The 14,192-nt window shown below is 41.9% G+C and overlaps 1 protein-coding gene across 1 annotated transcript; it reads right to left on the reverse strand.

The window, feature by feature from the left end:
- Nucleotides 1-392: 392 nt before the first annotated feature.
- On the reverse strand, nt 393-11,118 carry LOC140372079 (uncharacterized). The gene is made up of 9 exons (XM_072459358.1): nt 10,979-11,118; nt 10,833-10,897; nt 9,588-9,723; nt 8,201-8,797; nt 7,450-7,547; nt 4,440-6,933; nt 2,667-2,768; nt 1,293-1,542; nt 393-683 (listed from the first exon to the last, which is right to left on the reverse strand). Exons 1-9 carry the CDS (start codon nt 11,066-11,068, stop codon nt 643-645), a joined length of 3,873 nt encoding a protein of 1,290 aa, XP_072315459.1. The 5' UTR covers nt 11,069-11,118; the 3' UTR covers nt 393-642.
- Between the last annotated feature and the right edge of the window lie 3,074 nt (nt 11,119-14,192).

The raw sequence follows: 14,192 nt of genomic DNA on the forward strand, positions 1-14,192 counted from the left end.
TGCCCGGACAAAAAGGAGCAGCAGAGCCGGTCAATCTGCCGTAAGTGGATTCTGAGAAGTAAATGACTCAACGGAAACAGAAATTTGACGCAATTCTCATTTTATATGGAATTACACAAACACACAATGCTACAAACAGCTAGTCAGATATAGCTACAAACGAAAAACAAAACTATTAAAAAGATCACACGGTGACAGTTAGAGACACAAAATATCAGTCAATAAACGGCTGTTAAAGGTCAAAGATATGCTAATGCTTCTGAGGCGGACAAAAACTCAGCCATTTAATCAAGTCAGTTTGAAAATGACATAATAAAAATAACATTTGACCTTGTCGGGTTGTTTGTGGCCCTTTGCTCCTTAAAGTTTCAAAATGCGGCCCTCTGCGAGAAAGGTTTGGACACTTCTGCCTTTGTGTAACGTTTAATGCTCGATTTCCTATACATTCAGCACCAGTTAGCTTAGCCTCAATCAAAATGCATTATGATATACGATATATAATGTATTTTGAATGCTCTAAGGCCACAGGAAGACGTAAACTGTATATAAATAGTGTTTTGAAAAGTTAAAAATCCAGTAAAAAAGGTCTAAATGTAAAAAAAACAAAAAAGGAAGACGGAGGAGCTTGAGAAGTCCTTGAAGTCAACAGGAGGCGCTGTCCAACGTGTGACCTTCCACTGGCACTGAAAAGGACAAAAATGAATGAATGCAAAAGGTGTTCCAGTAAAATAAATATTGTAATAATAATAATATTGGTTTGAAACACGAAGCAAGTCTAAACCAGCTCTGAACCAAATCTAAAAAGGTGCGGTTCACACTTTGAGCTCAGTTTATCCCCGATGTAGACTTGGTTTGGTCCTGTTCTAGTCATCAAAATTTGAACTAAACCAGAATTCAACCAGTGACGTGCGGTCAGGGCAATCAAGGCAAGCGGTGATTGACCAATAAAATCCAAAATTACCGTGTGTGTCACAACTATGTACGAATTGTTCTAAAATATATCCAAATAAGCCCGTTTTCCCCTCACTTCTGCTGCTGAAGCTCGGCTGAACTCTGTGCTGTTTAGTGACCTCTACAGGCCAACGAGCAGTACTGCGCAGGAAGCTTGGTTCTTCTTCTCCCGCCGCTGCCCAGTCTGTGGCCGTGTTCAGAGGCTCGTTCATGCTCAACTCTCTAACATGAGCTTTTAGAACCTGAGCGGGCAGCAGCGCCATGTTTCAACAAATGGACTTAAAATCTATCTAAACCAGGACTAAACCAGGACTAAACCAGGACTAAAGCCCGCCACGTACCCGCGTCGTGGGCCTCCTTGCGCTCGTGCACGTGCTCCATGCGTCGCTTCACTTCCTGCAGCAGGTCCTCCGTCTTCAGCTTGTCCCGCCACCGTTGGCCCTCCTCCCGCTCCTTCTCCTCCAGCAGCGACCGCAGGAAGCCGGCGCTCACCACTTCCTGCCCCTCGCCCAATAGGAAGGAGTTCTTGAAGCGGTTGTACAGCATGGAGGCCTTGTGCATGATGGTCTCGTTGGCTCGGTAGGAACGCAGCTGGAAACGCACACACAGAAATGATCGCGCGCTATAAAAAAAAACGTCCCTTTTGTGTACGTTTCGAGCACAACGTATTTACCTACGTATGAATATGTATGAGCGGTGGTCAAGGGTAGCGGTGAATAAATAATCAGTGAAGTGCTCTTGAGAGGCTTGTCGCGGTTGGAAAACGCACAAATGTAAGTAAATATTCATGATTAGGTTGTTGGCAGAATGAGGTGGTGTAACTTGGGTACAACTCGACTAGCGTTGGAGTAATAATGGGTAAATGAATTATTTATGGCCCATTTTGAAGCCTTTGGCAGCACATGGGTCTGGGTCTGAAGTTAAACTAAAACGCGTTATTTATTTGGAAAAGTGACTAGTGACTACCTGGGGATAACTAAAGTACTCACAGAACATAATCTAACAACAACACTGGTTTTGAGGATCCTAAGGAAACGAAGCTACATACAATTTAGGAGGGAAGAGCAGGCAAAATGTGTAATTACGAGTGTTAGAATATGATTATTTTAAAGGGCGTACACGACAGGTTTTTACGATTTTCAAATTTTGACTTTATTTGGTGTATTTATACCTGTTGTACATATCAATTGAAGTTTTACATCAATCAAGTAGGTATTTGTGGGGAAAACGTTGAAAAAGATGGAGAATGACAGGAAGTGACATCACACTAGGGACACTCATTCCAGTCAAAGTTTATGCAAAATTTACACACAAAAAGCTATTCTGCTATAACATTTTCATAATTTTTTGCAAAATTCAAAACATATTCATCTTAGCTGCATTTTAGTTCAATGAGTCATCCGACCTGTAGGGGGCACTTGAAAAAAATATGACTCACGCACCAAGGAGTAAAAAGGTAGTTGGCCGGGGTGCGACTTATACTCCGAAGTGACTTATGTGATCGTATTTGTTATTTTCACACTTGCAACCGCATTTCATACTCCAGTGCAACTTATGTTTTTTCTTCTCTATTATGCATTTTCTGGCTGGTGCGACTTATAGTCCAAAAAATACGGTATTCGCTGAAAATACCCAATTCATAGATTTGCGGTAATTCCTCACGACGGAAGACAATCAATAACGCCACGGGACGCAGTTGGACAAAGTGCGCGTACCTGTCTGAGCGTGGTGACGAGCTCGCTGTGTCTCTGAATGTGCTGCGACGTCACGTACACCATACTGAGCTGATCCAGGGCCAGCAGACACGCGCCCACGTCCTGAACGGGAGGACAAACACATCAACGGCACACATCAACAACCTGCCATACTGCCCTCACTCCGCCCCACCCACTTTTGTTTGCAGGATTTGTTGCCGGAAGTCGAGCGGGAACTCCGTCCGGTTTAAATGGAGAACGGGGAGGGGGAAAAGTCTCGACGCTAAAACGTGCTCTTAAAGTCGTGCAGCGATCTAACTCGGACGCAATGGTTGCCGGGAAGTTTTGGGGGCGTGGTCTCAGTTGTAGCACGAGGAAGTGGTCGTCGTCATTGTTGGAAAAAAAAAAAAAAATCTTTACTGACTTTTCTTGAGGTTGTCGTTGAAAAAAAATCTATTTAAAAAAAATTATAGCCCAACGCAAGCAAACCCGTTTCTCGCCATTTCATCTCTAATTTAAAAAATACAACCGGAAGAAGGATCGCGTCGTATGGCGTTGCTCGGGCGGTCTTCCGGAATACCGCAACACTTAAAAATCCAGGTAAGGTGAGGTTTGTGGCTGATCCTAGACTGTGCGTACATGGAGATCGTTCTGGAAGATGCCGCAACTTTATTGACAGGAATGTACGAATCAGTAAACAGCGATGCTCTTTTTTTTTGAATGTTTTTATTTAAAAAAGGGACAGTGCATATTTATCAATGACAAAGACACAGCACATGCTCAATACAAATGAAAACATCAGAGTTAGACAACATTTCAGAATCAATGACGTCCTTTGACTTTGACAAGCGCTCGAACGAACCGCACGATCACTCGTTCGTTTGTGCCAGATCTGAATTTAATTAACTAAAAAATTACATGGTTTTTTTCTCCTTTTTCTTTTTTAAACCGAGAACATTTGAATGAAGTGGTCAGCTCAACAGTGAAAAGCGAAAGTGCATCGTAAAGGATTTTTACTAGCCGCACCGCTATCTTTACCGTCTTTCTTTCCATTTCGATCTTAGACAGCAGAGCAACTAAAATATAACGATTAAACTCGGACCTCATTTGTCGCTTTTAAACATATAACACAGAAGAAATTTACAAAGCAATAAAAACGTACTTAAAGGTTGAATGGACGATTTTTTTGGCCAAAATCTGAGTCTTATTTCCCCGTGGCGTGGACTGCCGATTAGTCCTGCCACGTGTCAATCATAAAAGGCACCTATCGCTCACCTGCAGCCGCGTGAAGCTCGTCCCCACGTTTCCGCGTGTCTAAGCGCATTGATCTATCATAATATAGTTCCCTCAGTGTACGGGACAAAATGAAGACGGAGAAATACAGTTCGACTAGACAGAAATCTACGAGAGATGCGATGCGATCCGTCGCGCTAATAAACAAACGCTAACAAACGTGTTGTATCAGTCCGCACGGGGGAGCGGCATGCGCACTTCCGCCTGAGTTCTCAAATCGCTGAATAATCGTCCATTACACCTTTAAGTTTAAACGTTGATGGCGTCAAAATTAATTATTATTTCATTGCGATGGGCATGGAACGAGAGTGACCCTTTTACGTACAAAAGTGCAAATTACGAGTACCTTCTTGTCTTGTCGGTGCACTTCGAGTCAAATAAAGATCGCTTTGAGGGTCTTTTTACCGATGCCCCGCCCCCTTTTAGTCAATTACTCGAGGCACCGGTCGTGTCTTAAGCCGACCGGCCATGTCTTTAGTCAACTACAGCCCTAGTTCTTACCGGATTGTCAGTCTTGAGCGATATCCTGATGTCGCCGTGGAGCCTGTGCAGCATCGAGTCCGTGAGCGTCTTCCCCTCGGCTCCTCCCCCTCCTGGACTCTTCCTCGCCTCCTCCGCCCTCGACTCCTCTCGCCTCGCCCTCGACTCCTCTCGCCTCGCCCTCTCCGTTCTCGTCTCCTCCTCCTCCCTGAGCGCCCTCATCATCCTCTCCTGCAGCGACTCCGTGCTTTCCACCATCTCTGCCACGCTGGCCGCCTTCTCCTTCGCTCCGGGCTTCTTCTCGCCCTTGCTCGCGTCCTTGCTCGCGTCCTTGCTCGCGTCCTTGCTCGCGTCCTTGCTCGCGTCCTTGCTCGCGTCCTCCTTCGCGTCCTCCTTCGCCCCGGCTTTCTTTTCCTCCCTTTTCAGTCGCTCTTTGGACGAGGACGACGTTGACTTGTTTTTGGACGCTTCGTCGTCGATGTGATCCCGCCGACTACTTCTTCTGCTACCGGATTCGCTTTTTGAGGCTGTGTCAATTTCTTTCGGTGCGTCGCTCTTCTTGACCTCGACCTCCTTCTTCCCTAGATCCTTTCCTCTCTCACTCCTCCTCTCTCCAACCTTCTTTTCGCCACTATTGTCTTTTGTCACATGGTCACTCTTTTTCTCCTCACCTCTCCTTTCTCTCCTACTTTGCCTGTCCGGTTCTTCCTTTTTGCCGACTCTTTTTGCCTCCTTGCTTCCTTCCCTCGGCCCTTTCCCCACTTCTTTTGTTCCGTCCTTTGACCCTTGCTCTTTTTCATCATCTTTCCTTGTCTTGCGACTTTGCCTCGTCTCCTTCTCATCCTTGGCGGCTTCCTTGCTTCCTTTGTCGGCCATCTTTGTGGTTTTATCACCTTTAGCATCTTTCAGTGAATCTTTCCTATCCTTTCTGCTTTCCCTCATCTCCCTATGGCTTGCTTCCTTGTTCGATTCCTTTATTTTTGAGGTATCCTTACCGTCTCGCCCTACCTCTTTTCCCTCCTCGGCAGCTCCTCTCCTACCTCCTTCTTTTGGGTTATTGTCAGTTTTATTTTTCTCACCCTTCTCTAAACTTTTCTTTTTCTCAAGGTCGGTATCATTTTTAGTTTTGACATCTACGGTAACGCAGCCCATAGTCTTAACCTGGACTTTACTTCCTGAAGCTTTCACAATCTTGCCAATAATCTTCTTCTCTTTATTCTTCCCCACTTCAGACGCCCCCTTATTTGTGTCTTCAGTGGCGTTCTTAGAAGTTTCCTTGGTTACTGCCTTAGAAGCGTCCTTAATTGGCTCCTTGGTTGCCTCCTTAGTAGGCTCCTTAGAAGGCTCCTTGGTTGCCTCCTCAGAAGGCTCCTTGGTTGCCTCCTCAGAAGGCTCCTTGGTTGCCTCCTCAGAAGGCTCCTTGGTTGCCTCCTCAGAAGGCTCCTTGGTTGCCTCCTCAGAAGGCTCCTTGGTTGCCTCCTCAGAAGGCTCCTTGGTTGCCTCCTCAGAAGGCTCCTTGGTTGCCTCCTCAGAAGGCTCCTTGGTTGCCTCCTCAGAAGGCTCCTTGGTTGCCTCCTCAGAAGGCTCCTTGGTTGCCTCCTCAGAAGGCTCCTTTGTTGCCTCCTCAGAAGGCTCCTTTGTTGCCTCCTCAGAAGGCTCCTTTGTTGCCTCCTCAGAAGGCTCCTTTGTTGCATCCTCAGAAGCCTCCTTTGTTGCATCCTCAGAAGCCTCCTTTGTTGCCTCCTCAGAAGCCTCCTTAGAAGAGTCCTTTGCTTCCTCCTTAGAAGCTGACGCAGAACCGTCCTTTGTTGCCTCTTTCAAAGCCCCCTTAGTAGCGTCCTTAGTTGCCTCCATAGAAGCTGCCTTGGAAGTGTCCTTAGAAGCTGCCTTAGACACGTTCTTAGTGTCCTTAGTTGCCTCCTTAGAAGCATCCTTTGTTACCTCCTTAACAGCAGGCTTAGAAGCGTCCTTACTTGCTGCCTTTGAAGAGTCCTTAGTTACCTTCTTAGATGTGTCCTTAGTTACCTCATTAGCTGTGGCCTTTGTTTTCTCCTTCTTAGAACTGTCTTTTGAAGCCCTCAAAGAGTCTCTAGTTGCGTTGATTGAAGTATCCTTAGTCACACCTTTTTTTGTCTCGTTGTCAGCTTCTTTAGAATCCTTTATCAGTTTTTTCTTATTTGCCTCCTCAATCACATCCTTTGTAGCTTCTTTGTTCACCTTCTTCCTTTCTTGTTCAACATCACTTGTAGATTGTTCAGTCTTTTTGTCCTCTTCGTTTGTTTCCTTAACTGCCTTCTTGGTCGCCTCCTTTGACGTCTCCTTATTCACTTTAACTTCTTCCTTGGTCGTTTCCTTCTGTTCTTTTTCAGCATCTTTCTTCTGGGGTTTTTCTGTCTTTGTCTCAACTTTTGTTTTACTTCTTGTGGCTTTTGGATCTGTTTTGCTTTTCACTTGGTCCGCCTTTTTTAAGTCAGAGTTCTTGTCCTTTCTCTTTTTTGCAGACTCTTTACTTTTCCTAAAAAGTAAAAAAAAAAAAAGACACAGATTTACTATTATCTTTCTGTGAATGTAAGGCACTAAATTGAGAGAAAAACAGAATAATTGCATATAGTCCAGACAACCACACTGCCTTGGTTTAGACCTGATTTAGACCTGGTTAAGTGCAGCTCTCGAGGGTCAGCGTTGCTTTAAATCCTGATTTAATCCTGGTATAGTTTTTGCTTTAGTCCTGCTTTATTTCTGGTTTTGTTTTGTGGTTTAGTTCAATTCTTGTGGAGTGTACTAAGTATGAAGTGGTCAGAATCTACTGTAGGTGCGTCACTACTGGTTTTAGTCCTGGTTTGAATGTGATTTTGTCCCAATTTAGACCGTGTTTAGTCCTGATCTCGTGGGGTGCAGTGGTCACTTTCCATTTTAACCGTATTCATTCTGGTTTTAGACTTGGTTTGGACCCGCTTTGGTGCTGCTCATTGGGTCGCTTCGCCGTCGGTGGTCGTAATGTTTCGGCCAATCGGCCGGGACCGTCTCTTACCGCAAACTCTCCCTCCTCTTGGCTCCTTTCCCGTACGAGATCAATCCCCGCAGCGATTTCAGGACGCTCTCCCGTTTCGCCGCCAGCCGCTTCTGCTTCTGAACAATTTAACGACAGAATAAACACATCGGCTGTTAAACTGTCGGCGTTGGACTTTACGGCTTCAGACCGCCGCTCGTCTCCATCGATGGAACCGTAATAATCACACAATTAACACTGTAGAACAAAAGATATTAAGAGGGGAATTGGGTGCGGCCTCACAGAACACGGAAGCGTTTGTCTGTATCGGCGGTAATCGAAATTTGTCATAGTAACAGGTTTGGGCAAAGAAAATGAACAGTGCTGAAGTTTAACAATTTTTCAAAAATTTTCAGACGATATTACGACAGAATTTTTCAAAAACATGACTTTAAATGGATTTGTTGATATTTAAAGATCAGACATACGTGAAATTACTGTAAAATTTCCCCCAAAAATGCTGAAATATCACTTTATGGTATAATTACTTTTTAAAAAATATTATTTTTCTCTAATCAGCTCTTTTTGTGTCATTTTTTCCTTATTATTATTGATATTTTGACGTCTGCTCACCTCTAGGAACATTTATTTTTCACTTCAAGGAGCACATATATAGTACCATTTGTGTACCAATACTGAAAGTAAAGTTGAACCGTCTGACTATAGGATTAAATGACTATCGGACACATTTTACAGCTCATTTACTTTAATAACATTTATTTTAAGTACATACCTCTTCATTCACAGTTCCGTCTTGGTCCTCTTCCTCTTCCTCCTCAATCGTTTCCTCTTCAATCGTATCCTCTTCTTGCGTCTTCATCTCCTCTTTCGTCTTTTCTTCTCCCTCTTTCTCCAAATCTTTACTCTCCTCCTCCTCATCCTCTCCTCCCGTCTTTTTGGCCTTAATTTCCTTTACGCCGTCGTCTTCCTCCTCGCCGCGCTTTCTTTTAACCCCCGCATTCGCTTCTTCCTTCGCCTTCGTCGCTCCTCCCTCCTTCTCGTCGACTTCTCGCTCCTCGCTTTTCGTTTCGCTTTCCTCGTTCCGTGTGCTCACGTCCGGCCTGAGTCGTTTGCTCGCCCTCCTTCCTTCCTCCGCTTCCGGTTTCCTCTTCTTTTCGGGCTCCGCGGTGGGCGTTTCCCCCGCGGCGTCATTGCCTCCTCTCCGGCTCCGCGGCGCCGCTCGGGGAGTTTGGACTCGAGGCGTGGGCGTGGTCTGGTCGTCGTCGGCGACCTTCGCTTTGGCGGTTTGAGCCGGTTTGACGTTCGCGGCTTTGGGGGTCGATTTGGAGGCCGGCGATTTCGAAGGAGTCTGCGCTTTGGGTTTCGGCGTCTGCGGAAGTGAAATGAAGATCGTGATAAAGATTCATTCGCGTTTTCGTCAGATTTTGAATTGTAAATTTGGGTTGAATCTGAAAATTTGGACATGCTTGATATAAATATTTTCTGTATTTGTATCTCAGTTGCCGTGTGTCAAAACAAAACAAAATCTACCTTATTCAACGCATATCTTTATAGAGTTTGAACGGTGAATTTAGCGTTTCGATTTTTTTAAACTGAGAAAAAATGATTTACATTTTTTTTTTCAGGGTTAAACAAATTTAAAGTGAAAAATTCATCTGCATTTAAAATTCAAAATCGAATTAAACAAAACGCCACCGGCTCGACTACGCGATTGCTTTGCCTGGAATGATCCACACTAGAGCATTAAACGTTTCTCTTTTTGTTTTGTTTTTTGCACTTAATTAAATACAGAGCCTTTTTAATCGATCAAAACGACCTCGAAACACATTAATTCATACTGTGAGTGGACTCGCCTCTCCACAGATCCGACCTGTAACTTTGGCCTGCTTGTTTCCATAGAGACGGATACGTTTGATGCTACGCTGCAGAACGTTCCGGGCAACAATATAACACTGTAAATATAATACTGTAAATATAATACTGTAAATTGGTGAACAAACGGTAACAAATAACTAGTTAATTCGAGAAAGGACAGAGCAATCGTATGAAATAGAATGATTGAAACAAGGACCGTTCGTGCCGCTGCAGTCTCAATGGAAAGTGACTAGGATTAGATTATAATTAACTGTAGACGTCGTTAAAAGGCGTTGTGTCCAGACCTGTTGCCTGCTGCCGACGCCCGGCGAGTTCTGGATCTCCCACATTCCCTCGGCGAAGCCTTTGGTCCGAACGCCGAATCCATATTTGGTTTTGTTGCCCACGTACGGGACGACGTTTTCAAGCGGGACAGTTCCCCTGCGAGAAAAACACGCAAAAAAAACAACAACAATACATCAAATCTCACGCCAACCTTTTAGGGAAATGTCCAGATTATTACATTTCACAGCAGCTGGGTTTTTTCCATCAACATTAGCTTTTATTTTAACATACTTGGAGTTAAAGCGCCCCCTACAGGTCGGACAACTCATTGAACTAAAATGCGGTCAAGATGAATAAAAAGTGTTATAGAGAATAGCTCATTTCTAAGGTTTATAATTCCACTTCCTGTTTGTACTCAATGACATCACAGTAGGAAATTAGCCGGCAAACACTGGGCAAAAACTCATTTAATGACAAATAAATATGTGAGAGAACCTTTAATTTGTTAAATTAAATGTTTAGAATGTCAAAAAAGTAGTTTATTTTGTGTAAATGATGCATACACTTTAACTGAAATGAGTAGTGATGTCACTTCCTGTTATTTTAGTACAGGTTTTTCAACGTTTTCTCCACAAATACCTGCTCGATTGGTGTAAAACTATCATTTATATGTACGACAGATATATTTACATCAAATGAAGTCAAAATTAGACGTAAAAACCTGTCATACGTCACTTTAAATACCGTTTTATTTATGTATCCAAGTAATTATTTCCTCTAAACAAAATATACAGATTTTTGAAGGATATCAAGCAGATCTATATAGAAAAGCATTGTTTATTTTTACGGGGTGTGACTTATACTAATATACTTATACTCCAGAGCGACTTATGTGTGATATTATTTGTTATTTTCACACTTACAACCGCATTTCATACTCCAGTGGGACTTATACATGTATTTTTTTTCTCTATTATGCATTTTTTGGCTGGTGCGACTTAGTATTAATCCTCTACAGCTCAAGTTTTATAATACAACACAGAAATAACAACTATTTCCCCACAAGGGCAGGAAAAAGCAGCAGGGAATAAGTATCAAGGACTAAAATATGATGTTCCAGCTCTCATTTATTAAACAATATAGTAATTATTAATGTGAAGGGTCAATTTAAACCACATTTAGCAACAACGAACAGCAAAAACAAGTCGGTAACATCGACAAAAACGCCACAATTTTAACCAGAATTTGAAATACAACACACTTACGTTTGATGCGTCCCGAAATAGAAGACGGGGACTCTCTTTTTGTATCCGGAGTTTGATTTACAAACCTGCGCAAACGTAGTAAACGCATATATCAAACTGGGGAGTGAAAGAAGTTTAAAAATACACATGATTTCAAAGTCTCTTACCCTCGCCGGCCAATGAGGAAAGCCCTTCATTTTGGCGAAGACCAGATCCCCGGGTTTGAACGGCCCGTCGCCTGCGTTTTTGCCCGACATTCTGACTCTGTTACCGGGACGACCACGACCAGGGCCGGAAGCCAAAAACTCTGCAATTAAAAAAATAAGACGTAAATGTTGTTTGCACTCCAAATACAGCTGAGAATGGAGACGGTGTCGGTAAAACGTCTGTATTTATCGATTATTTCCACAGATTGTTTCGTATTTCTACTGAAAGAGTACGTTTACACAATTGGCATAAAGACCCGACAAATTGAAATTATATCGAATTAATTACAGATTATTAACTTTGGGAATCCATTTTGAGCCCTAGTCCCTGTGAGAGCATAGTTTAAACCGTATTGTGCATTTATGCAATGGATTTATGGCCGAGAGACACAATAAAATGCTGTTTGTAACTCATTTATTACCGTTTATATCAATAATATTCACTCTTTTACCCTTTGTGTGATCAGAATCCACGCATTTAGCTACAAAGAACACGCTTCATTCATTCATTAACCCTTTTATTTCACAGTTCGCCATTTCAAAGCGAAAAAGAAAGTGTTTAAAAAAGAAAGTTATCACCTTTAATCAGTTAAATTAGTCTTTATTTGTTGTTAAAGGTGAAAACTCCTCTGCTTTGACTCGCTCTTTCCTCTCCTTCTTTCACTGTTTACATTCGGTTGTCCGCCAAAAAAGCTAATGCTAATTCCGCACAATTCTGCACATTTCTAACGATCTCTGCGGGCCACGTCCACCCGCGGTCACGGGCCACACTTACCCGCAGTCGAGTGGCGATATGCCGGGTGAAAAGTGCAGCTATTGGCGGTGTATCGAGGGGATTTTCCCGCCTAGTTCGTTCGCTTCGGCTTCACGGCTAAAGCGCTACCGGGACGCCATGTTGCTCCGTGACGTAAGCACGCACGCTTGCGTCGGGTGTCACGTGACCGCACACCGCGCGCCTGAACCGGACTGAACCAAGACGAACAGAGGGGAGGTCAAAGTCAGCTGCTGAGTCCGAATATTGACTGAATATGGCAGATGTGTTGTAATAGTGTCCATAAATAACTGTTACTAGGCAATGTAAAGCTATTTATTCATTATATTTTTGTTTTTTGGGCGTGATATGTTCGGCCCGCGACCCAGCCTGAGCGTTGAAAAATCCAGCCCGCGGCCCAAAATGAGTGTGAGAAGAACAAAACACTTCTGAGATTACATTGAGAGGGGCACACATTGATTTAATACTCAATTAAAGATCCCAGGGTGACCAGATGTCCCTATTTACCCGGGACAGTCCCAGTTTTGAGCCCCGTGTCCCAGCAGATGTGTCCAAAACCATTGATTTGTCCCAGTTTTATTCAAGACATGTCCCAGTTTTGACCACTTTGAGGCCTTCCAAAAGTAAAGGAGGGGATATGGTGTTGTTTCTTTGGCCAAACTAGAGAAAATCTGGCTCTAGAATAACCAAAACACAAAATATGCGCTAATTTCCACTGATAAAAGTCTCTCAGATTAAACACTGACTCACAAGTGAGCTATGAAAGAGGTATGAATGAGCGAGTGCGTACAAATTTACTGCATTTTTTAACACTTTTATTATTACTTCCCATCTCAACATCCCGGGTGTGTCAGTTATAATTATACATTTGATATCAATTGCTTGAATATCATTGAATTGACTGTTTATATCTTTGGTACACAAAAGGCAGCTGAAATGACTTGAGTACTATTATGTTGAAGTAACTGTAGGCTCTTGTACTCGTCTGGCTGTATGTGCACATGTGTTATCGGGATTTTGAAACTGTAGGTCTGTTGATCTACGGTTGAACATTAACCATGATGTTTCGACGCCATAACCGCTTTTATTTACAAAAGAGGAATAAAACCAGTGCTACAAGTTTTGATAAAGGACTCATTTGTTTGAATAATAGTGTTAGCTTTTAATAGGGTTAAAGTAGGTTCATTATCGGTGGTGGAAGAAGGACTCTGTGTTCTGAGGTAAAAGTACTGATACTCGGGCGAAAAAGCATCAAATAAAAGTATAAGTAAGGCAAGGCAACTGCATTTTTAGAGTGTGCATACAAAAGAAAAAGTACTTTGTGTAAGTATTTCACACATATTTTGAGAGTCAAACGTAGGGATTAAAAGAAAAATGTTTTAAAAAGCAACAAAAATCTATTTATTTAAGTTCCTGGTCATTTTTAGGCCTATTTATTTGTGTTTATTCGAAGCCACTTACCTACAGTATATAAGGTGATATTTAAAAATGTTACTTAAAGAGGATATATTATGTTTTTTTTTAATTACGTAGAATTAAAATATAACATACATGGATAATCAATTTGCGTTTTGTTCATTGTTAAGCGGAAAATGTATCTATAACGGCTCAATAGTAGAAATGGGACGGTCGACTTCCTGTCCCGCCTCTTCATAGTTACGTTAGCAACAGTGTCTTTCATGTATGTGTTTTTATTTTATTTTATTTCACTTATTTAATCATTCAATTTTGAAAAACAGCTACACCACATTTTTAGCCTTACATGTTTGAGCCAAAGTCTGAATATAAATCAATCAATCAATCAATCAATCAATCAATCAATCAATCAATTAATCAATAAAATAAACCTCTATAAATCACAATAAATTATAATAAATAAAAATAGATTAAAAAAAAATCTTAATAAATTATAACAAAATAACAATAAATCATAATACATTACAATAAATACAAATGTATATAAAATAAATCTTAATAAATTATAAAAAATAGCAATAAATAATAATACATTATAATAAATAAATAAATATATCAAATAAATCTTAATAAATTATAAAAATAACAATAAATCATAATAAATTATCCATCCATCCATCCATTTTCTACCGCTTGTTCCCTTTCGGGGTCGCGGGTGACTGGAGCCTATCCCAGTGACTTCGGGCCTTAGGCGGGGTACACCCTGGACAGTGGCCAACTTGTCGCAGGGCCAATAAATTATAATAAATAATAATAGGGGAGGGGTCCCAATTGATTTTGGCAGCAACACTTTCCTCCCTAAGCATAAAATAGAAAAAATTTACTATGTAAACTAATGATAATGAAGTTTAATATTCCAAATAGATATTACACAATTTATTCACTGACCTGTTTTTTTAATTATTTTTTTTACAGGCAAATTTTGAC

Source organism: Eucyclogobius newberryi, unplaced genomic scaffold (assembly GCF_026437365.1).
Source record: "Eucyclogobius newberryi isolate DKJ021-1_F unplaced genomic scaffold, fEucNew1.0.hap1 SCAF_22, whole genome shotgun sequence".
NCBI lineage: Eukaryota > Metazoa > Chordata > Actinopteri > Gobiiformes > Gobiidae > Eucyclogobius > Eucyclogobius newberryi.

Bases quoted from the DNA above. Each gene is read 5' to 3' on its own strand.
- LOC140372079 (XM_072459358.1), bottom strand. From the start codon at position 11,068: ATGTCGGGCAAAAACGCAGGCGACGGGCCGTTCAAACCCGGGGATCTG. The intron at 1,543-2,666 runs GTACGCGCACTT...GTGCGTTTCCAG, and splicing joins TCGTCACCACGCTCAGACAG to CTGCGTTCCTACCGAGCCAA. The intron at 684-1,292 runs GTACGTGGCGGG...TGTCCTTTTCAG, and splicing joins CAAGGAGGCCCACGACGCGG to TGCCAGTGGAAGGTCACACG.